Consider the following 25,955-nt stretch of genomic DNA (forward strand, 5'->3'; position numbering starts at 1 on the left):
AGTAGGCTTTCGGTGGCTGAGACAAAGCCTGGAGGGGCTGACAGCATTGCCAGCAGTTGGAGCAATAAGTCTTATTATTAAAAATTAGTAAAGAATTCTGTTCTAATTGTTTCACAGAACTCATAATTGTAGTGGGCTAGTGTTCCAGGGTTAGAACTTTAAAAAAATTTAATTAAAGTTTGTACTTACTTTTTATGATGTTGGATATGTCAGGGAAGAAATTTTTTTTTAACATCTTTATTGGAGTGTAATTGCTTTACAATGGTGTGTTAGTTTCTGCTTTATAACAAAGTGAATCAGTTATACATATACATATGTCCCCATATCTCTTTCCTCTTGCATCTCCCTCCCTCCCACCCTCCCTATCCCACCCCTCTACGTGGTCACAAAGCACCGAGCTGATCTCCCTGTGCTATGCAGCTGCTTCCCACTAGCTGTCTATTTTACGTTTGGTAGTGTATATATGTTGGGGAAGAATTTTGAAAAGAAAGAGTAACTGGTTTAACTTTCATTACTCACTGGAGGAAGTGGCAAAATTGAAGATAAAACAGGAATAATTAAAAATTAAATATTATTTTGTTGAATTAAAAATCATTAATATGTTCTGTTTCTGGGGCAAGATGGAATAGATGTGCTTCTTCCTATCTTTCCCATTAAGTACAGCTAAAGACCATGGACATTACATATAAAACAGATATGCAAAGACTCTGAAAGGCAGAGAGAATGTGGAAAAGCTAGGGGCCTTGGGACCCAAGGAATGTCACTCATTGCGTGAGGTCAGTATTATTCTGTTGGAATAACCAGATAAGGACCATACAAAGAAAGTTAAAGATCAATATGCCTCATGAACATAGATGCAAATATCCTTAAGAAAATATTAGCAAATAGAGTTCAGCAATATATAAAACAAATCATACACCATGATCAAGTGGGGTTTATTTGAGGGGATACAAGTCTGTTTCAGTATTTGAAAGGAACTTGCCTCAAACTATTTGAAACTTTCATTTTTTAGGAAGAAATTCTACACTGAAACTTTTAAAGAGGAATTGATTTTAAAGTAGGATGGAATTATATTTCTGTGATTGAATTGTCAAATCCTTTTTTAAAAAAACATTGAAAAGAAACCCATTCTGATCATTACTTATCTAATTTGGGAAAACTGGTCCTACCAATGATGCTTAATGAATTATAAATGAGCAGCAAAATTTCTTACTTTTTAAACCTGCGTATAGTTGATACTTTAGAGCACTATTCAGAGATTTACCTCCAAACTGTTTGTCATATTTATTTCTACTTAAGGTATGTAACAGATATATAATTAGTGGGACATGGATTATTTGAAGATACTAGGAAATTTGTCTCTTTCTATACCTGGCAGATAGATAATTAGTAAATAATCTTATAGTTACAAAGATTAATGTCTCTAGAGATTCATCATTTACAAACTTTGTTAGTATGTCAGCAATCCCTTAACTTCTCCTAATCTATTCTGTGAATTTTACTTTCACTTCAGATTTATTCAACTCTTACTGATTTCAGTCATATAGGAGATGGCTTACTCATTTCGTTGGAAGATGCAGTATAGTTTACAGAAATGCTCTCCATCTCAAGAGTCAAACCTTTCCAAGGCTCAGTTATCTTATTTGTTAACTAAAGATAATTGTCTCTATACCATAAGTGGAGGAATAATATATCTTGGTTTAACTGTGATAGTACTGGGCTCAGTTATCTTATTTGTTAACTAAAGATAATTGTCTCTATACCATAAGTGGAGGAATAATATATCTTGGTTTAGCTGTGATAGTACTGGTTTATGCTTGTTGTCTTGCTGTTTTTGTTATTGTTGTTAGCCCTGTTTTATTATTTTTATACACGTATGTGCCAGTAGTAGTAGTAGCAGTAGTGGTTAACAGTAGTAATGAATTGCGGTCATCAGATTGGCGCTGCCTCTACTTCCTGATCTGCTACGTATAGTAAAAAAAGAAAATGCAAGCACTCTAGAAAATAACAAGTAAAAAAATGAAAACAGTTTTTCCCCTCCCTCAGATGTCCAGTCTTTCTGTTCCAAGTAAATCATTATTAAGAGTTTCTTATTTATCCTTAATAGAAAATTTTACTATATTGGAATCATATTAAAAGACTGATTTTTTTCACAGTGCTTTTATCACTTCATAATATATATTGGATTTTTCCATTTCCATATTTATACATTTACCTAATTCTTTTTTTTTTTAAATAAAGTATTTATTTATTTTTTATTTTATTTTTGGCCACGTTGGGTTCTTGTTGCTGCGTGCGGACATTTCTCTGGTTGTGGTGAGCAGGGGTTACTCTTCGTTGCAGTGCGCAGGCTTCTCATTGCAGTGGCTTCTCTTATTGTAGAGCACGGGCTCTAGGCATGCGGGCTTCAGTAGTTGTGGCTCGCGGGCTCTAGAACGCAGGCTCAGTGGTTGTGGCGCACGGGCATAGTTGCTCCGCGGCATGTGGGATCTTCCCGGACCACGGCTCGAAGCGGTGTCGCCTGCATCGGCAGGTGGACTCCCAACCACTGCACCACCAGGGAAGCCCCCTACCTGATTCTTTTTAATAGTTTCATTATACTGAATGGATATATTGTTTAATATGATGATTTTTTTTTAAACATTGATGGGCATTTAGATTATTTCCACCTTTTTACTATTTTTATTTGGTTATTTCACCAAATCTAACTATGTGTGTTTAGCAAAGAGAAATTTCAAAACAAGAGAGAAAATAGTGCATCAGAACTAGTCACGCCACCTAAGAAGTATATACAATGTAACATAGAAATAGAAAGGGCTATGAAATACTGTTAATCAGAGATGCTGCTGTTGGCTACCCTGAGGTACTCCAGGTTGTGTATGCTGAGGTTGAAGGGATTTTAAGGATAATTTTTACGCTAAGGGATTTTCACGTCCTGCTGACTCTAGAATTTATCTACTCCCCAAATTAAACTCCTCAGTAGTGGAATTCCTGGGTTGTGTGGGACGGGTATACCTTTAAACTTCGATAGCTATTGCCAAATTGTCTTCTAAAAAAAGTTGGATCAGTATATCTTTGCACTCATAGTATTTAAACATGTCTGTTTTCTCACACATTTGCCAACTGTGGATGTTATCAAATGATTTATGTGACGTATCTCATGTTTGATTTGGTCACCAAATATATATTAATATGGAGATTTAAAAGTAAATTGATGCTTTGGTGTGTAAGAGCTGATATTTGAAGTTCTTGCATTTTGCAGTTTAAAATTCCACCTGTTTATCTATCTTTTTAAAAAAAAAACTTGACTTTTTTCCCCTCAAATATTAGCTTAGAGAGAATGATTCAGTTATTATTTGAAAGTCTTCTTCTGTGGTAATACTTCATGGGTGAGATAAGTCTTTATTACTTATAAATTAGAAGCCAAAGTAGATATATCATGAATGGATTTTCTCATTTTAACATGTGATTTCCAAGTTTTTGGGCAATTTGGATATTCTGTATAAGAATAATGATCTGATGAATGCACCTATGGATCTAGGGAAGAGAATCATGTGACAGTCTTGCAGAATTATTATCATTTATATATGGTCTGTACTAACTTCTCTTTCAGCATAGGTATTCCTTTTCTTCTTTCTTTTTAACCAATAACCCATTAAGGATAAAATTTAAACAGTATGTAACTGAATATTAACAATGTAAAACTGCACAACACTCAAAACCATCACTGTGCAAGCAGAATGTTTGGTTGAATAGAAACTGAGTGACAGAATATGAAGAGGCTATATGGTCTCCAGTACCCTCTCATATTGTGATTATCGCATTCTTAGAGACCCAAATATTCTTTTTTTAAGGGAGGATTTAAAAAAAAATCTTACTTAGTTTTTTCAAAAATGTAATTGAAATGGACATTATTAAATGTCTTTATATTGAATCCTTGGTATACATGCATCATGGTTGGGTTAATATTGATCTAGAACAGGGTTTTTCAGCAGTGGCACTTTGAGGCCAGATAATTCCATCTGGGGGCTGTCCTATGCATTGTAGGATGTGAAGCAGCATCCCTGGCCTCTTCCCACTAGATGCTGGTAGCATTACCCCTCACCCCTCCTCAGCTGTGACAACCAACTGAGGACAGTGTGATATACTGAAGCAAAAAAGGAGACTGTGCTTCACATCTAAACTAAGTATCTGAGGCATTAATAGGAATAGTCTCTAATACCTAAGTATGTATGGGTAAAATCATATGATATCTGAGATTTGCTTCAAAAAAATCCTCTGTGTATATACATATGTGTGAGTGTTCACATGTATGTGCGTGGAGGAAGGGTGGTGGTAAGTGGGTGAGAGTGTAGATGAAATAAGATTGAAATTGGTTGATGGGTACATTGGAGGCAGGGGATTATTTTACTGCTTTCTCTTGTATATGTTTAAAATTTTATATTAGAAATAGTTTATATTTTATGTTTTTAAAAATTAATTTATTTTTTCACTACATAGTTTAGAATAGATTAGAATCTACTAAAGTTAATCTGTTCTGTTGACTGGTAGTCTTCGGAGCTTCATTTAGTTTGGAGTCATCAATCAGTCACATTTCCAGATTCTAGATGGAAATGTTTTTAAAATTTCAGATAGCTGCCCTGGTAAGATAAAGCCAGGAGAAAGGAGTCTCCTAGGCTTGACAGACTTCACCACCTCTCTAAAATGTTAGCAGCAAACCATAATTTCAGGCCAGTTAAAGTCTAAAACAGAACTTAGTTGGATGTCAAGTGATTCTATTTTCCCCCTAAAGTGGACGAAAGCATAATATTGTAGATTTTAATAATTGAATTGACAGGTAAAACTGCCCATTCATTTGGTTTAAGCTTTATTTGTTTTAAAATTTTTCCTTGGTGATGCTGTTTAATAAATGGCTTTGGAAATCCTATTGCATCAAATAAAATTTATGGAAATAGGTGGAAAAAAATTAAGGTACTTAATTAGGGTAAATTAAGTAATGCTAATTGTTTTATATATCATGGCTGTTGAATTTATCTTGTGGGAAATAAATTATTAGGCACCTGCTATGTGTAGAATACTGTATGATGGTTTTTCAGTGTGTATGGAATGTGGTACGGCCATTAAGGAAAGTTAGGTCTCTATGTACTGGTGTGGAAAGCTGTTCAGATATATTGTTACTTGAAAAAAATGACTTACAGAGCACTGTGATCTCATTTGTGTAAAGGAAGAAAAGATAGGGGAGATGGGATGCCATATGAATATAGTTGTGTGTGTGTGTGTGTTTATATGCTTATGTGTATACAGAAATTTTCTGAGAAGACATTCAACTGAGTTATTGGTAGTAACCTCTGGACGTAACAGGTGGACAGTGAAACTCTCAGGGCGTGACTCAGGGAGACTTTTAATTTCTACTTTACCTTTCAGTTCTTTTTGGCATAGCAGCTTTTTAATTAAAAATTTAAAGATATATTATAGAATTATAAAGTATCATATAAAGTTAGTTTTTATTTTTAGCCACACATTTCTAAGGTTCTCCAGGATATATCTTTATAATAGTGGAAATATATCCTCAGAAAAAATTAAAACTTTTATAAATCAGTAAGAAAGACAATTCATTAGAGAAAATGGGCAAAGGGAGTTTTTCAAAGAAAAAACTCAGATGTCCAATAAGCATATGTAAAATTATTTATTTACAGGGAACTCTACTCGATGCTCTGTGGTGACCTAAATGGGAAGGAAATCCAAAAAAGGGGATATATGTATACGTATAGCTGATTCACTTTGCTGTACAGTAGAAACTAACACAACATTGTAAAGCAATATACTCCAATAAAAATTAATTTAAAAATGAGTGCAACAAAAAGTTATTTATTTGCACCTGTAATTAGGAATATGTTAATCAAAAGAATGATGAGATATTATTTCACACCCATCATATTGACACACACTTAAAAGTTTAACAATGCCAAGTGCAGTTGAGGATGTGGGAAAAAGGGGAGATTTCATACACTAGGGTGAGGGTAGTAACTGGCATACCACTTAAGAAAGAAAATTGGCTGAGTCTGGTAAAGTTGAAAACGCTTAAAACTAGTATTTCTGTTTCCCGGTGTATACGCTAGGGAAACTCTTGCAAGTCCCCTACAACAAACGAGTTCCGTTCCCGAGAGTGCGTTCGTAAGTCCAGCTTGTTTGTAAGTCCAACAAAGTTAGCCTAGGTGTCCAACTAACACAGTTGGCTATATAGTACTGTACTGTAATAGGTTTATAATACTTTTCACACAAATAATACATAAAAAAACAAACAAAAAATAAAACATTTTTAATCTTACAGTACAGTACCTTGAAAAGTACAGTAGTGCAGTACAACACCTGGCATACGGGGGCTGGCATCGAGTGAACAGGCAAGAAGAGTTACTGACTGGAGGAGGGAGGGGAGGTGGGAGATGGTAGAGCTGAAGGATCGTCAGCAATAGGAGACAGAGGGCAAGCTGAAATTTCACTCACGCCTGACATTGATGGCACAGGTTTTAGTTCCTTGCTGGATTCAATTCTATCTACCCCCTTGAAATAATGATCCAGTGATGTCTGGTTAGTACTGTACCAGCTACATCACCGCTGCTTTTACACTTGCTTCCAGACATCCTGGGCTTGAAATAAAAATACGGTACTACTGTACTCTGTACAGTGCTGTACAGTAAAGTACACACAAAAGCACAACCACTTGTAGAGGATGCATGCATGTGGCAACGTATGCCAGACAGGTGAACTAACTTATGTGATTGGACATGTGAACACACGTTCGCATCTTTGAAAGTTCACAATTTGAAGGTTCATATGTAGGGGACTTACTGTACATTTGTACCAATATATTCATTGCAGCATTGAAATAACACAAAATTGGGTGATTTTCGTGATTGGGGGGTTATATAAATAAATTCTGCCGTATTCATACAATGGAATACCACAGCAATTAAAAGGTAAACAGCCATCTATGCAAAGGGATAGATGAAATTACACTATTCATGGCAGTTTTCCAAACACAAAACAATTCTATTGTTTTTGGACACATACATGTGTAATAAAGCATGTGATGGGAAGAATATATACTAACTTCAGATTATTCATTTTCTCAGAGGGAGAAGGGACAGGAATGTTCTAGGAATAGGAAGGCTACAACTTGTATCATATTTTCTTAATAACAAAACGATCAGAAGTAAATGTAACAAAATGTTGACATTTATATTATCTAGATGGTAGATTGGACCATGGTTGTTAAATAATTCTGTGTATTTTTCTGATTTTTTTGAAGTACAACAGTTTTTTTTTTTTTTTTTTTGGTGGTACGCGGGCCTCTCACTGTTGTGGCCTCTCCCGCTGCGGAGCACAGGCTCCGGACACGCAGGCTCAGCGGCCATGGCTCACGGGCCCAGCCGCTCCGTGGCATGTGGGATCTTCCCGGACCGGGGCACGAACCCGTGTCTCCTGCATCGGCAGGCGGACTCTCAACCACTGCGCCACCAGGGAAGCCCTACAACAGTATTTTTAAATATAAAATACTTTTAAGTGTACTGTTCCAGTTGTTCAATTTCTGAGGAGTCTTTGAAACTTGACTTATTGGAAAGTCATATAATATTAGATGTATTCCCTTTTCAGAACAGAAAGTGTAATAAATATTTTAAGCAGTTGTTTGCATAATATATTTCGTAGTTTTACATGAAGTATTCTTTATCTAAAAAAATGTTTTTTTCCTTTTCAGACAGCATGTTTTCGTGAAGAAAGGGATGTGTTAGTGAATGGAGACAATAAATGGATTACAACTTTGCATTATGCTTTCCAAGATGACAATAACTTAGTAAGAATCATTTTTTATATGTTTCTATATCCTTCTTAATTTTTTATTGGCAGAATTTAGCATTATTTTCTCTTAAGCATTATTTAAAGTAAATGTTATTTAGAAAACCACGGAATTTCAGAGTATAAGCTGTCTGTTTTGATATGAGATTTCTTTCCCTGGGTAATTCAGTACCTTTCCGTTGCAATTATTTATGTTTTTTAATAAACGCGTCAAAACTAAATCCAAACAGATTTACATTCTATAAAAGGTGGTCAGGATTTTTTCCATTATTTTCTCAAGTTATCTTATTTGTAGTATTCTATTACTATTTAGAATTTTACATATTTTTCAGAGTTGTCATGTGTTACTTTAAGTAGAGCCATATTTAAAATCTAGGCTGTGTCTAATTTTATATTAACATCATGAACCACTTGACAAAAGAAGTTGGAAAAGTGCTTGGAGGAAAATCAAACTGTTAGAAGCACTACCGATTGAAGATTGAAGAGATGAACAAGTACATAGGAAAATAGGTGATATCTGTCACAGTCAAGTGTACAACTCCTTGGCCTGTTATTCAAAGCTCTTCATTTTCTGACCCCAGTTTTTATTTCAAGGTTTATTTTTTAGCATACATGTGTTGATTTCCTGCTTTGTGCCAGCTACTACTACTATGTACTGGGATATAAAAATTAGTAAGACATTTTTCATTAATTTGATAGATACTTATTGGACATGTGCTGTGTGCTAGGCATTGTTCTTTAGATTCTAGAGACTCAGTAGTGAATAAGACAGACAAAAGATCTCTTTTCTTATTCTTACATTCTTGTGAGGGGAACCAGACAAGGACTTCACAGTCAAGTAAAAAATATTTTCACATTGTTTCATATAAGAAAAATATAACATTTATCCAAAGGTATTAAGTCAATAAGGGCTCTTCTAAGACAAATGTACATTGGCTAAACCAAGAAGGGAGAAGAGGTGGAGATGGCTTGGTGAGCATGGAGATTTGAAGCCACCTGTTATGTTCCTCTTGATGAAGGATAGAAAGAGAGGCTTGGGGATGAGGGAGGAGAGATGAGAGAGTCACATAATATAGCACCTTATACGTTATGGTAAGGAAATTAGACTTTTACAGTCATGAGTTTCAAAAACAGATATTTTTTTGAGCATGGAACTCTAGTGTGTGTGTTTTGTAAAATGACATTATATCTGAAAGCCTATACAATGAAGCATATAGAAGCGCAACTGCCCTGACTGACCTCTTAGCTTCCTCCTTCCACTTTCCTTCATGCTTTCTCAGGGTTCTTTCACAGAGCAAATTTGGAAGCTGCTGTTTTAGGACTGTAGAAGTGTTTGTGGCAGGAAAGGACTGAGGTTGTTTGAGGGATGAGAGGAAGGCTAGTGTGATTATGATAAGGAGGGGAGAGAGCTATAAAATGAGGCTTCCAGAGTGTAGGCCATGCAGAAGAGTTCGAATTTTATTCTAATTTCCAGGAGGGTTTTAAGGATAGTGTGATAATCAGTTTTATATTTTGTATAGAACATCTTAGCAGAAGTGTTAAGGATGGATTTCAGGGGGCAAAACTAGAGAGACTAGTTAGGAGACAATATTCAGGTGACAGATAATGAGGGATTGAATAAAGGTGACAGTGGGAGGGAATGGTTTTAGGTACTATTTAAGAAGTAAAATAGTTAGGACTTGTGTTTGAGTGAGGGTCAGTGGAGGAGAGAGGAGTCAGAATGATTCCCAGTTTTCTGGTGTCTGACTTGTGGGATTCAGTGGTTGGTAGGTGATGAATTGAGTTGGGGAATATAGGAGGAAGAGAAAATTTAAAGTAGGTGGGAAGATGATTAGCTTAGTTTGATATATGTTGGGTTTGAATTGTCATGTGATCCATTTAATGGGTTAGATATGTAAGTCTGGTGTTCCTGAGGGTGTCTTGGAGTTCTTATAGATCAGATTTTGGCAAATTGTGGCCTGCAGCTCAAATCTGTCTCACCACCTATTTTCATACAGCCTGCAAGCTAAGAATTGTTTTTACATTTTTAAGTAGTTGGAAAAAATCAAAAGAAGAATATTTTATGACATATGAGTATTATATTAAGTTCAAATTTCAGTGTTCATAAAGTTTTATTGACACACAGCCATGCCCATTGATTTATGTATTATGTATGGCTGCTTTGTGGCAGAGTTGACTAGTTATGATGGAGACTGGCACTGTGACAGAGGGTAACACACTATATGTGTTACTCATTGCTTTGCACTTAGACTACAAAGTGCAGTGACAGTTAATAACTTGATAGCATTTCAATTTATAACTTGATAGCATTTCAAGTGCTATATCATGACGTTTTATTATTTTTAAAATTAACAGTGCATATGCCTCATGTCAAAATAAGAAAAGTAGACTTTTCAGTATCATGCTTTTAAGGCACAGTAGAATGTGGATTATTTTGTTAATGAATTAAATTACGGCATAGTGTTTATTACACAACTACACTTCACTTGTACTAATAGAATACAATAAATGTCTACATTGCCACACTGAGCACTCATCACAACATTCCTAACTCACAGGAAAGCAGCAGTCAGAAAAGTTAGAAAATTTAAAACAATATCTTATCACAGCAGAATTTTTTCACAAAATAAAAAATGAAAATGAGGCTGCAACTGTAGTAAGTTCCTGAGTGGCTCACTTACTAGCCAAACAAGGACAGCCATTTACCAATCTTGAGTTAATTAAATCATGTTTGATTGCAGCAGCCAAAGAAATGTGTCCACAGAAAATAAACTTGCCTAAGACTATTAGCATTTTGGTGAGAACAGTTGCTTCAAGGATCGAGGACAATGGGAGCAGCATCAATGGTGGATTTTAAAACCAGGGAAATAATCATTTCCTGTCATATTGAGAGGGTTTCTTTGACTCTTGAGTTGAAAGATGGTGCTGATTCTGCTCAGTCCTTGTTACTTGAGGAGTCAGTGTTTGAGTCTGAAATAGCTGAGGAATTAGCCTCTGTGAATATCTTGTGTGGAATCATTACAGTCGTATTATTTTCAAAGAAGTTGAGAAAACACTGATTTGGTACAACCTGAATTGGAATCTGCTAAAACATATTACAGTTGAGAGTGGTAAAAATATGTATGAGCAGGAAAAGGCTTATTTGGACAGATTTACAAATCATGTGAAAATATTAGTTGCTTAAAGCATGTGGATGTTCATTGTCTTATTAATCAGCAGGTAGTTTGCAGCAAATATTTGAATCTATCATGTGTTGAACCAGTAGTATCAATGTTGCGCTTCATTCAGTTTTTTGGAAACAACTATTATCATTTCCATGGATTTTTATCAGAAATCAAAGCTAAACATTCTTGCTGTACCATACAGCCATTCACTTGTTTTGCAGTGGTAACATTTTATTGCGATATTTTGAACAAAGGACCGATTGAAATATAACTGAACAAAAAACCCCACCCTCAGCCATTATTATGAAGTATTGAAAAGGCTTGGAAATTAGCTTTTCCTGTAGACTTGATATGTTTTAAAAATAAATTTAAAATAAAATTACAAGGCAAAACAACACTTATATGCAAAGCTATGCTATGGTGAAGTCATTTTGACAACTGACATTGTTTGAATCACAAGTAATGTCAAGCTGCTGTATCTACTTCCCATGCTGTCAAAAGTAAACAGGAGTGAGATCTCCATTTCCACATGGATTCGCAGCCGATAGATCTTTTGAGCTCAAACTACAGTTCTAGCAGCAATTTTTGGAACTTGATGCAAGTGCAAAGGAAGTGTTTGTAGTTCAACATCCATTTAACTGTGCAGTTGAGAACTTCCACCTAAATTTCAGTTAGAAGTGGTTAATCTGCAGTAATGACATACTTATACACAGGAATCAGGAGAAAATTTTAATAGCATTCTATAGATGCATTTCAAGTAGAGGAATATGCTCAATCAAAATTATATACTCATGAACTGATACGAGTATTTGGCAGTACCTATCTTTGTGAATAGAGTTTCACAGATGAAATATGTAGAATCTCAATACAGATCAGCATTTGCAGATTTACATTTGCAGTAGGTTTTTTTTTTTTTTTTTTTTTTTTTTTTTGCGGTATGCGGGCCTCTCACTGTTGTGGCCTCCCCCGTTGCGGAGCACAGGCTCCGGATGCGCAGGCCCAGCGGCCATGGCTCACGGGCCCAGCCGCTCCGCGGCATATGGGATCCTCCCAGACCGGGGCACGAACCCGTATCCCCTGCATCGGCAGGCGGACTCTCAACCACTGCGCCACCAGGGAGGCCCGCAGTAGGTTTTTGATGGTAGGGAATACTATCTTTGAGCCCCAGTTAAGCAAACTGTTCTATTCCCCTCTCCCCACAAAAGAATTAATTTTCTCATTAGTAGTCCATATTACAAAAATTGTATTCAATTATCATTATTATATTTTGCATTTTGCTAGTGAAATGTGTGGAAATTTCTTTTCTCTCTTATTATATATGTACCTATATAATATCCTTGATTTTGCCTCTTGGCCTGCCAAGCCTAAAGTATTTACTCTCTGGTCCTTTACAGAAAAACTTGGCCACCGTCTTTTGTAGATAACAGTGAATACAAAGAGTAAATGAGAATCACTGAGCAGTGCTTGTAAAATGAGAAAACAAGTTTGCCTAGAGAAGTCAGAGATAGGGCACCCCAAGAAGTAGAAAACTAATGGAAATGGTCAGAGCAAGAAAGAGAATCAAAATACTGCACCATGGAAACTGAAAGGAGAGTTGGTAGAGAAAACCATTAATAGTGTTAAATATAGTATAGTGGTAAATAAAAAGATATGACTGGAAATACTGTGCCTGCCCAAATTCTCTGTTTCAGCCTCAGTGGAGGGAATACCCTCCACTCTTGAGCATTCTGTGTACTCTTTTATTTTTTGTCTTTGTTTTTATTGTCCATGATATCTTTCATACTAGTGCCACTCCTTCCTCTTCCTGCCACTAGTCCTGTTGAAGTCTAGCTAATACTTTAGAATTGTACTCAAATTCTACATCTTAACAGTATTTCCAGAATTCCCAATTTGAATTAATCTTTCTTATTTCATTTTAGCTTTACATTTTTTTAGTACTGCTATTATATGATTAACCTACGTATGTACGTATCTTTGATTTTTTTGGTACAACTTAAAAAATTTTTAAATAGATGACATGAACCCTGCTATCTTTAGCTAAAATATAATTAGAGGTTAGTGTAACTTAATAGCCGTGAAGTTTATCTGATTTCAGGCCAGGTTCAGGTGTTCAAACAGGGTCATTACTTGTCTTTGTATCCCATACATTCTTCCAGAGTATAAAAGTGTTTTTCAAACTTCAAATTGTGAGTCATAAAATCAATTTAGTAGGTTACACCAACATTTAAAAAATTAAATAGACTAGGAAATGACAGAGTTCAAATAGTAAGAGTAAATAGTGTTTCATGACATTTCTTTTATAATGGTTACTGAATAATTATATAAACCATATTATTTTTGTGGGTTATAGTCAGAATTGTTTAAAAGTCATAATGTAGAGCTTTGCACATCTTAGTGGCTCAGCTGTTAAATTGAATGGAATATTTTACTTGAATTTACCATACTTATATGAGATTTTAGGGATAAATGTATCAGTGCAAATATAATCTGCATAGATTTGTCAGCAAAATTAAGAGTAAATCGAACATATGCCAAGTATTTGCTTAGCAAAATTATAACAGTTTATCATGATGATTTTTCAAAAGTTTTTGGATAAGGACTAAAATCCACTTTGATAATGAATTCTACTGTAGGTAGATGTAACACTGTATATTTATGGATTGCTTAAAAATCTACATTTTGCTATAAATATAGAAATATATATAGATACAGAAATAAAATGTCCAAATGCCAAATTTTATATAGCAAAATTTTGCCTAATTTTCAATGAATAAAAGCCTGACTTATCATTCTCTCGCCTCTGAGTTATTTAGTCTTATCTGTGCTCTTTGCATTTGAGATTAGGATTAATATTTCTTTTTCAAAGACATTTCTAAGAAATTGTGTGTATATGTCAGCCATTAATTATATTAGAATTAAAATTCCACAATAACTGGAAGAGGACTGAAATACTCTAGTAGTCAGCTCTCCTGTAAACTGCCAGTTTTTCTTTAGTTTAGGGAAACCTTCATGGTATATTAGTCTCAAGAGTCAGAAGTCCTAAATTGTCTTGTTATCATCAAAGGTTTTCTTTTGAATATTCATGAAATATTAGAAAATAAAATCACTAAAAAATGTTGACAAACCTTGTTTTAGATACCCAAAAAGAAATTTTATTATACATAGTTATTTTCCAAAATAACTTTTAACCCTAGTAGCCCTAAAGCAGTCAAATAAGTAACATGATTTACAGAGCTGTACAGTTCAAGGAAGCTGTGGTAAATAATTTGACTTTCATTTGTAATATGCTCAAATATCACTCTAGCCAGTTTATGAAAAAAATATATGGTCATAGCATATGTACATTTTATTTGTTTAGGAAGAACTTACATAATTTAATGAATGATATTAAGATGTATTTTCCTTAAGAAAAACTCATTAAATACAAACCTACTTAGTTGTATCTATATGGACACATAAACTTCTTATCACTTAGATATCATTTAGAATATTACAAATCAATGAAAATTTCTTTTTTCCTCACATTTTCTTATTCACTGTTTCCCATTATTTTATGTTTGAGGAAGAAAAAAAAAACAGATAGGAAAATATTTAAAGCAAAAATTTTGCTTTTTGAATTAGCATTTGTAAACTGATTAGAGGATGAAAGATATTTAAATGTTAAATTGTAATTAGTCATATGAACTTTAAATTCTTTATAGGAATCCAGTTTGTGCTGGAGATAGAAATTATTAGAAAGGTATTTTTGTAAGAGTGAAAAAAAAAGGGCTAGGAGGGATAAATAAAAGGTGGGGCTCTAAGGATTTACTATTAATCTCTTCTTGTGACAGCAAGATGACTAAAGGAGTTTGGTATTCTCCGTAAGAAGATTTCTAAAAGCATATGTGTTCTGTGAAATGTTTTTTCTCTGGACACAATCTATTTATTGTATGTTTTCACATACTTTAGCATTCTTTCCTTGGAATGTAGTTCCTTAAAAAGCACAAACTTTGAATTAGAGATTGTTTAGAAATTCAGAGTTGGAAATTTTCTGATGTGTATATCTACACCTAGAGATCTGTTTATTTTGGAGGGATACAAGATTTCTGAGGACTCAGCCTGTATCCTTAATTTCTTATTTGTTATTCTGATGCTTAGCACGTACCCTTTTATGTCATGGATATTGTCAACTTTTTTACTGAACACTGACTTTCTTTAATTTGAGTAAGAAGGAAACTGATCAAAGATCAAGAACTCTGAGTTCTGGCTTTCCTACTCTTTAATGTAATGTTTGGGCAAATCATTTATCTTTATTGTCTCTTATTACATAGCCATAAAGCAGGAATAACAGTTATGATCCCTATCTCCAGTATAGGGACATTATACAAATATTCCTGCACCCTCATTCTATAACCCCTACTTCCTGGGAAAAATGAAAGCCATTGGTGACTCAAGCATGAACTTTCTTAACTTTCTGTGCTCTGATCTCAGCATTTCCTTTCATCCTTCCCCCGTATACAAATTTATCCATATTTGGGCCTATTCTTTTCTTTTTTCTCAATGTGGATGAGGTAGATCTTTATATTTAGGATTATTCCTGTCAACCTTTCCCTTTGACTCCATCACCTTTGGCCTTTTGTAGAACTTTACTCCATTGGTCAACTTCGATTTGACTAGATCTTTTCCTCTCTACAATACAGAGATCTGTATACATTAAAAAGTTAATAGTCCTTACCTTCATCTTTCATTTCACCCTCTTGAGGTAACTAATGTTAACTTTGCTGTATCCTTTCATTTTTTACGCTTTGTATAATTGTATGTTTGTGTGTGTATGTATATTTTCTTCCTTTTTATAAAAATGGGATTACAAAGTATATATTACTCTGCAGCTTGCTGTTGTTGCTTAAAATATCTCATGGGCATGTATATTTAATTTTTCTTTGGGGCAACAGTATCATATTTCATAGAATGGATATGTTGAATGGATCCATTTAACAGTTTTCTTGTTGATCTCTATTCATACTTTCTTATTTGTTCCAGTTATCAACAGTGCTGTCCAGTAAACATACTTGCCCATATGCCTTACACATTGGAGCTTTTATTTTAATTGACTATATCCCTAAGAGTGGAAATGCTAGATCAAGGGGTATGCACCTTTTAAAATTAAGTAGATACTGTGAAATTACTTTCCCAAATAGTTGTAGTTTATCGTCTTCCAAAAAAGCAGTGTTGTTTTAAGTCACTTTCTCCAAAACAGTAATGATCATTTTGCTAATCTAATTGGTGAAAGATATCTCTTTGTTGCTTTGGTTTTGACTATGTATTGGGTTGGCCAACAAGTTTGTTCAGTTTTAAGTAAAAATAAAAGACATTTTTCACTTTCGCGAAGAACTTTATTGAACAGCGTATTGACTAACCGAATGAATTTGTTGGCCAGCCCAATATTAATTGGCTAATTGTGTTTCCTCTTATGTGAGGAAATAGCCCGTTAATATCCTCAACCTAGTTTTGTTGGATTGCTTGCCCTCTTCTTAACAACTGGTAGGACCTCTTTATGTTAGGATTATTATCTCCTTGACATGTCTTATGAATATTGCCTCTCAGTCCATGGTTTTCTTAAACTTGTTTAAAGACACTTTTGCCATATTGAGTAATATTTTAAAGGTAGTCTATAAGAACTTGTCCTACTGGATATTAAATTTTACTAATTAGTCAATGAGAACAATATGATATTGATATAGAAATAGACAACTGTAGCAGAATAGAGTGCCCAGGAGCAGATCCAAGTGTATTAATGTCTTAAAATACAATGAGGGGGCATTTCAGTTAAACTGGGGGAAAGAATGGAATATTTAACTACTTGTTTTAGATAATTGACTCTCTGTATGTAAGAAAATAGTCTTCATACCTTGTACAAAAATAAATTTCAGACAAATGAATGAATGAACCTGATTAAAAGGTTGGGTTCTTTTCCTTTAAGAGCCTGCAGCAATACCCTCTTCTTATCCCTGTCAAAGATTTATATTACACTGAAATTGCCCATTAATTTGTGTTTTCTTCTTCATTAGATTGTAAATACCATGAAGGCAAGAATTATGTCTAATTTGTTGTAGTATCTCCATTGCATAAGTGTATTGTTAGCACACAGTAGGTTCTTATATATAAATATCTGTGGACTTAGTAAATGAATTTGTTTGTCCCTTTCTTGTTCTGTATTCTATTTTCCATTCCCAAGAAAATTATCTACAGAATAAAATATATTATAGAAAGCTATTCACTTTGGTCTTAAACTTGTAGTAGTAATGTAGTCGAGAGGCCAGGAGCCTGGGTTAGGATTGTTGGTAGTGGGTAGGGATAGAAGTAGATGGACTTCATAGAAATTTTAGTAGGGAGTAGACTCAACAGGACCTGGATGATTTAGTTGAATGTTATAGTGAACAAAGGAAAAAACATAAAAGAATGACTTGGAGACATTCATTGGGATATGTTATAGAGGAAAAGGGGCTTTTTTTCCTATGTGAGGTTATTACTTGTTTGCCTTTCTGGATGCATTTTTGTCTCCCTAACACTAAAACCCTATTGCAAGTGTAGTTCATTTTCAACTCATTGCTTTTCTCTTGAGAATCTTCTTTTGTGTTTTCTGCTTCTTGCTTCTCCCAGTTGCTGAATTCTGTTTTAACTACAGCTACTTTACCTCTGAGGACATGGTGGGGAAAGAATGTGAGTAGGCAAAGCCAGAGCATATTTAGCAGGCAGCAGGAAAGGAAAACTAGGAATATTTATGTATTCATCATTTTTTATTCTATCTCAAGGACGTTGTTTACTGTAGAAGAGGTTCAGTAAGGCACACTGAAAGCTTGGAAGTGAAGGGATCCATGGGTTTATTAAGGGAAGCACATAGCAGCAGTATGTGGATGAAAGTAGAAGATAGATGATGACTCAAGGAGCCTAAGTTTTAAATGGTGACCGTGGGTGGCAAAAATGTTGAGATGATTATTTTTCAGCAGTTTATTGACAGATGGTGTACTCAGACCTTAGGAGTCTGGTGTGGCAAGAATAGAGTACACTTTCAAGAGAGGAAAGCCTTTGATGTAGAAGCCTTTGATCTCTTTATCCTCTGTTTGGTACCAAAAAAATCCTGATTGGCACCTAGTAAATGTTTATTGAAGAAATGAGTTATGTTATATGACTTTCTATGTATAAATATTAGATTCCAGTTTTAATAGACTTGTTTTTTTGTTTGAAAACTTTCTGTGTTTGTTACTATACTCAAAGTACTTCTTTTTAAAGTAAGAGCTGTGGATTTCTGCTCTACATCCATTGCCAATTCTAGCAACATGTTTATGTTAACAAAATTTTATTACATTAAATTATTTTGTTCTAACCTTCTTGACAGAGACTGTTAAACATTAGGCCTAATAAATATAGCAAGTAAACCATAGACCAGGATTTGAAATACATTGTTGCCCTAACTTTCAAGGATTTAAAACATGAAATAAGTTTCTTTTATTTAAAAAAATTGCCATGCTTGTAGTTCTAATGTATAGTAATAAGAATGTGAATTTTCTCAAGACGCTTTAACTCTTAATGTCAATAAGATATTACTTGGTACTATCCTTGAAATAATAACTCCATTCTATAATAAAATCACCTGAACTTTAAGACATTATAACTTACATTCTAAATATATTCTATTTACTAACCATCATGCTAAGTGCTATACTCTGAAGAAGGTATCATTATTGTAGTTATATAGATGACAAAGTAAAGTACCAAAGAAATTAATTAATTTTTCAAAAGCCACTTATAACCTATAGTCAGAATTTGAATACAGGTCTCTGTGACTACAAAGTCCATCTTTCCACTATGTCTAGTTTTCACTCATTGTATGACATGACATAACATGACATAACATAATATACACATGTATATGTAATACATGTTTATAAAGCAATCCAGAAAATAACAAAAAGCTATGACATAGTCTGTAATCTAACAACCCAGAGATAATCGCTGTCAACATTTTGGTGTATACTCCTTGTTTTTTCTTTTTTCGTATACACACACTGTAAAGGAACACTCTGTTGTTTTTATTTACATTACACACAGTACTCTCTGAACAGTACTTCACTTAGATGTGTGGGTTTTCCACACATCACGCAATTCTCCCACACTAGCTGGGTGTCCCATAATTTAACTGAATTCTGATACTATCTAACTAGAGATAGCATCAGATCTCACAGGTTGAGGGTTCAGTCCTGCAAGATGGCTCCCCATACTCCCCAGTCCAAAGTCCATGTTGTTACTTGTGCTTCTGACCTACAGGCTATAGATCGGAGATTTCCACCACCCCCTCCTCTGATGCTGTTGCTTTGCTAGAGCAGCTCACAGAACTCAGGAACAGCCCAATGAAAGAGATGTGTAGGGCAGGTATGAGGAAAGGGGCATGGAGCTTCATGCCCTCTCCAAGAATGTACCACTCTCCCAGCACCTCCACTTGTTTGCCATCCTGGGCACTATCTAAACCCCATGCTGGTTTTTTATGAAGGCTTCATTACTTAAGCATGATTGATTAAATAATTGGCCATTGATTTTTTTTTAATTGAAGTATAGTTGATTTACAATGTTGTGTTTGTTTCTGGTGTATAGCAAAGTGATTCAGTTATACATATATATATACATATTCTTTTCTACTATGATATATTATAGAATATTGAGTATAGTTTTCTGTGCTGTACAGTAGGACCTTGTTGTTTATCTATTTTATGTATAGTAGTTTGTATCTGCTAATCCCAAACTCATAAGTTATCCTTCTCCCACCCCCTTTCCTCTTTGGTAACTATAAGTTTGTTTTCTATGTCTGTGAGTCTGTTTCTGTTTTGAACATAAGTTCATTTGTGTTACATTTTAGATTCTACATGTAAGTGATATCTTGTGGTATTTGTCTTTCTCACTTATTTCACTTAGTATGATAATCTCTAGGTCCATCCATGTTGCTGCAAATGGCATTATTTTATTTTTTATGGCTTAGTGGTATTCCATTGTATATATATACCACATCTTCTTTATCTGTTCATCTGTCAGTGGAAATTTAGGTTGCTTCCATGTCTTGGCTATTGTAAATAGTGCTGCTATGAATGTTGGGGTACATGTTTCTTTTTGAATTAGAGTTTTCTCCAGATATAAGCCCAGGAGTGGGATTGTTGGATCATATGGCCGTTGATGATTGATTCAACTTCCAGTCCCTTTCCCTGGAGGTCGGGGGTTGGGGGGGAGGGTGTGAGACTGAAAGTTCCAATACCCTAATCTTGGTTGGTTCCCTGGCAACCAGCTCCCATCCTTAGGTTTCCTAGGGGTTTTCCAAAAGTCACCTCATTAACATAAACTTAGGTGTGGTTGAAAGGGACTTGTTATAAATAAGAAAAGACACCTTTATCTTGTCACTTAGGAAATTCCAATGGTTTTAAGGAACTCTCTGCTCTATTCCAAAAACTATATATTTCTTATTGTAAATCACAGTATCACACACACATACCCGTAAGAGTCCCTATCTAAAATTAGTTGGCTTCTGTTTATGTATACTTAAGAAAAGTCCATTCTGATACTTGCACAGTATCAGAAATGGGAAGAGAAGCATATGGTGAGAATTGCTATATATTTTATATACCAGTGGCTTCCAAATGCTGATCCAAGTGCTGGTCATAATAAAGTTGTTATTGGTTCAAGATGAAATAAGGAAAATGTAGTGAGATGAAGGTGAATTTATTCAATGTAAATGATTGTCTTATTCAAAGTTTTAAAATTTTATTTGGAGAATTTAAATGTTTTTTCTTCTATGAAATGTTGGTAAAACTGTGGTCTATTGTTGTAGTTGATGATGATGTTACTTTTCCATATTTTTACTTTACAAAAAACAACAACAAAGCAATGATAATCCTATATTGTTTCCTGCCCCAGTTTTTAGAAGATTTATTAACTGCTTTATGAAATTTTCAAGACTTATAAGTGACTGCGCTGATCATCTTACCCAGCTCCTTGTTAGCACATAGTAGGTTAAACAAAAGTATTTGATTCAGTGCTATTTGACCTTGGTTTACATTAGATACATTGTTTTTTCACCCTTATTTATTGAGTACATTTTATTTTTCATTCTCAGTACCTGGTTATGGATTATTATGTTGGTGGGGATTTGCTTACTCTACTAAGCAAATTTGAAGATAGATTGCCTGAAGATATGGCTCGATTTTACTTGGCTGAGATGGTGATAGCAATTGATTCAGTTCATCAACTGCATTATGTACACAGGTGAGTAAGATGCAGTGAAGGAGCGGATTGTATAAATGTCAAAAGAGATGTTTCTGTAAGAAGGTGGTGATTTTGATGGCCATGGAATACTTTCTTCTTTGTAAACTGTTTGACAGGTATAACGATTTATTTTAAAATTTTCCTACAAATATGTTATTTTGTATACCATTTAAGATGGAATGAAGAAAAAGCCGGCCATTTACAAAATGATTTTTGTGTAGGATTGTTCTTATGCCTGTTGACACATATTAAAAATCTCTGTCTCTGTAAACATCTCATAATAATTTATGTGTAGTAAAAAATGTTAAAACTTATTGGATGGTTTAAAAGGCAGTCTCACATTTTAAAAAGAAAGAAAGTAGGAAATCCTCACAAAGTTATTGGTGAATTAATCACTCAAATGAGAAAATCTTTGGGTTGTGCAAAATGTGAGAAAGAGTAAAGAGACACTAAGGAGAAGCAGGGAAAGGGAAGGGATCCTGGCATGTTGGAAAGAAACAACCATTTTCTAAGGCCATAGTTTGAAAACTTCAGCATGCATCAGAATCATATGGAGGGCTGTTAAAACTCCAGAGTTTCTGATTGAGTAGGTTGGATGGGTCTGGGGACTTGGCATCTCTAACACCTTCCCAGGTGATGCTGCTGCTGCTGCTCCTGCCCCTGCTGGTCTAGTGACCTCACTCCTGATAACTTACGCTCGAAGACAGCAATGGCTCTTTCTTTTTTTTTTTCTTTGCGGTACGCGGGCCTCTCACTGTTGTGGCCTCTCCCGTTGCGGAGCACAGGCTCCGGATGCGCAGGCTCAGCGGCCATGGCTCACGGACCCAGCCGCTCTGCAGCATGTGGGATCTTCCCGGACCGGGGCACGAACCCGTGTTCCCTGCATCAGCAGGTGGACTCTCAACCACTGCGCCACCAGAGAAGCCCGGCTCTTTCTTTTTGAGTTGTGGGTAATGAGAGTAATCTCTGTGAAGAGCAAGAATGTTGGCAGAAGAAAAGTTTTCTGTTTCAGAGTTTGTTTTTTTTAAGATTTGGGTATCTTATGCTGATTGATTTAATTAGTAGTGAAGTTTTAGGACCTTATTAAAAGAAGAATCTTTTGGTTAAAAAATTTTGTAGTTTTCAGATCTCAGTTTGACTTTTCCTATTCACATGCTTTTCTCTGTCGATATCTGATAGTCACAAATTTTCTTGAAAGCAAAAACATGAACATACTTTGAAAACTGTAAAGCACAATGCAGTTTTTAAGATGGTATGGTTGTCTCAAGAGTGAATTATTTGGATGAGAAACAAAAGTGCTGGTTTGTTGCTTAAGCAGTAAGCCAAGATCCTAGCTGAGGACTGTCATTTAAAAATACTTTAAAGAATCACTTCATTGAACATTTAAAGAATGCTAGTCTTAGACTCATGGAGTTTAGAGAAACCTTACTCAGTTCACATCTAAATTCGCAACAAGGACTTATTATTTCTGAAAATAATTCATCTAGATTAGAGATAGTAAATATGAGGTATTTCTGTTACCCTCCCTTCTGCCAAGCTGTGACAAATATTCTTAACTGATCACAGGACTCCTTCCCACTGACTATATATGCAGTCTTATAATTCTTCTCAGGACAGCATTCTGGGTAACAACTATCTTTCTGATATTGAAATGTGGATTGTAATCCATTTCAGCCCTGAGTGCTGCTTGAATACCTCTAATTTTACAAGGTACTTAATGTTAAATGAATCCTATTTATTCCATTGTTGGACAGCTCCAGTGTTATAGAATTTTACTTTATGTTAAGCTGAATTTCTTTTTCTCTTAATCATTGGTCCTAGTTTTGCCTTCAGAGCCACATATAATAATATAGTTTATCTTATAGTCATCATGCCTTCTGAAGTCATCTCTTCTGTAGGTTAAACATCTAAACATTTATAGTGTCTCTTGTCAAAATTGACATACACATTTTCTCTCCCACGGTCTCACACACGTGTACACACACACACATACACACACACACACAAACTCTTAGCCTGTGACCACTCCCACACCTCTTCTCCCTCCCTTCTTGTCTTTCCCTTTGCCTGTCAGTGGACATGTTCTGATGCATCGATGCTCTTCTTAAAATGTGATTCCCATTTTCTGGATAGAATATTTTCAGCAAATGGTTTACTGAGGAAATATACTCTTTTATAAATAGCATTGTGCCAAACTATGTGAAATTTTAAGTAAGTATAGCATACAGTCCTGACACTGAAGATGCTTCCAGTGTGTTTGGGGACACAAAACACAAGACATAAACAAAAATTTTGTTTAGAGTAGTGAAGATTTTTTTAAAGATAAAAACAAGCTTATTTTAAAGTGTATATGGAAAGACAACAACTAAAGTAGCTAAAATGATTTTGAAAAAGGAGAATAAATTAGGAAGAATCACTCTACCTGATATTAAGACTTACAATATCACTATCTTAAGCTTAAGCAAGACTCTGGTAATGATGGAGGAATAAACGCATAGATCACTAGACAAAATAGAGGACCCAGACAGAGACTAACACACATAACTCCCAATTGGTTTTGACAGAGTTGCAAAAGCAGTTCAGTGGAGGAAGCATAGTCTTCAACAAACGGGCTAGAATAATAGGCAAAAAACCCAAACTTCCCTAAACCTCACACAAATACAAAAAAATAATTCAAAATGGATCATTGGTTTAAATGTACAGTATAAAAGTTTTAGAAGAAAACAATGGAGAACATCTTCTGGACTTTGGGTTTGGTGAGGAGTTTTTAGATGTGACACCAAAAACATGGTCCCTAAAACAAAAACTAGTGAAGTGGACTTCATCAAAATTAAAAACGTGTTCTACATAAGATTCTGGTAAGAAGATAAAAAGGCAAGCTGTAGAAGGGGAGAAAATATTTGCAAACCACATATCTGATGAAGGCCTTATGTAGAATATTTTAAAAAAAACCTCTCAAAACAAAATTTAAAAATCTTGAACAATCCAATTATAAAATGGGCAAAAGACATGAACAGACATTTCACCCAAGGGGAGATAGAGATGTCAACTAAGCACATGAAAAGATGTTCTACATCATTAGCCATTAGAAAAATGTAGATTAAAACTACAATGAGATATCAATGAGAAGGTATTAGAATAACTGAAATAAAAAGTAGTGATAATACTAAATGCTGATATGTAGAGAAAATAGATCTCTCACACATTGCTGATAAGAATGTGTACAGCTACTCTGGAAAACAGTTTGAAAGTTTAAAAAAAAATTAAACATGTACTTACTCTGTGACCCAGCAATTACATTTTAAGGTATTTATCCCAGAAAAATTAAAACTTATATTCACAGAAAAACCTGTACATGAGTGTTCATAGCAGCTTTATTTGTAATAGCAAAATGCTGGAAACAGCCTAGATGCCCTTCAGTGGGTGATGGTTGAACAAATTCTGGTATATCCATGTAATGGATTATTACTCAACAATAAAAAGGAATGAATTACTGATACATGCAGCAACCTGGATGGACCTTAAGGGCATTATGCTTAGTGAAAAGAACTAAAACTCAAAATGTTACATATTGTATGATTCCATTTATGTAACATTCTTGAAATACCAAAACTACAGAGATAGAAGACAGATTAATGGTTTCCAGGGGAGAGGGGCAGGGAAGAGTGTGGGGAGTGAGAGGGAATATAAAAACATAGCATGAGGGAATTCCCTAGTGGTCCAGTGGTTAAGACACCACGCTTCCACTGCAGGGGGCATGGGTTCGATCCCTGGTCAAGGGACTAGGATCCCACATGCTGCGCTGCGTGACCAAAAAGGCAGCAAGAGGGAGTTCTTTTTTGTGGTGATGGAACAGTTGTGTATCTTGATTGTGGTAGTAGTTACACAAATCTGTGAGTGGGATAAAATTGCATGGAACTACATACACATACATGAAGGTTGAAACAAAGGATGGAAACTGACTAAGGTCTATAATCTAACATTAATGTACAGGTGTCGGTTTCCTCATTTTACTATTGTGCTACAGCTATAATATGTTACAGGGAGTAAGGGGGAGAGCTGGGTAGAAGGGTACATGGGACTCATTGTACTGTTTTTGCAGTTTGCTTTGAGTCTGCAATAACTTCAAAATAATAAGATTTTAAGGAAAAAAGTAATTTGATTACTTGCTCTTCTGAAGTCTGGAAACCAAACCCAAGAAATTCTTTATGTTACATATGCAATTCTTATAAACTTTGGTGAATTCCTCAAGATTGACAGATTTGCTTAGGCTCCGGAAGTGATTTTTCTTATCACCTGTAAGGCTGGTATCTGTAATTCAAGTATGTGGGTGCCATTAACACATAGATGATACGCAAATCATGGGATAAGCTAAGTTCGCTCTGTGAAACAGTCAGTATTGAAGAGGATCCAGGACTGAGCCCTGAAGAACTCCAGTTTTTGGAGACTGAGTGGAGTAGGAGTAGTCAAGGAAGCAAACTAAGAAGGAACAGCCAGAGGTTAGGAGGAAAATAATGAGAGTGTAGATAAGGTGTCTTATGGGAAATAAAAGTAAATCATCTTCCCCTTTATATTTAATTACATTAGTGTCCTAGGTGACACATTTCAAGCAAACATTTAATAATCTCTTTTTCCTGTGGATACTTCTGTCCT

General features: G+C 35.0%; 1 protein-coding gene across 20 annotated transcripts in view; it reads left to right on the forward strand.

The window, feature by feature from the left end:
* CDC42BPA (CDC42 binding protein kinase alpha) overlaps positions 1–25,955 on the forward strand; it is a 309,540-nt gene that overhangs the window by 98,168 nt on the left and 185,417 nt on the right. For all 20 annotated transcript variants that reach the window (XM_082612490.1, XM_082612482.1, XM_082612485.1 and 17 more), the window contains exons 4-5: positions 7,757–7,852; positions 21,154–21,302. In XM_082612490.1, the coding sequence (XP_082468616.1) occupies positions 7,757–7,852; positions 21,154–21,302 (245 nt within the window). The remainder of the gene's footprint in view (positions 1–7,756; positions 7,853–21,153; positions 21,303–25,955) is intronic.

This window comes from Mesoplodon mirus, assembly GCF_964341445.2.
Source record: "Mesoplodon mirus genome assembly, chromosome: 3".
In the NCBI taxonomy this organism is placed as follows: Eukaryota; Metazoa; Chordata; class Mammalia; order Artiodactyla; family Ziphiidae; genus Mesoplodon; species Mesoplodon mirus.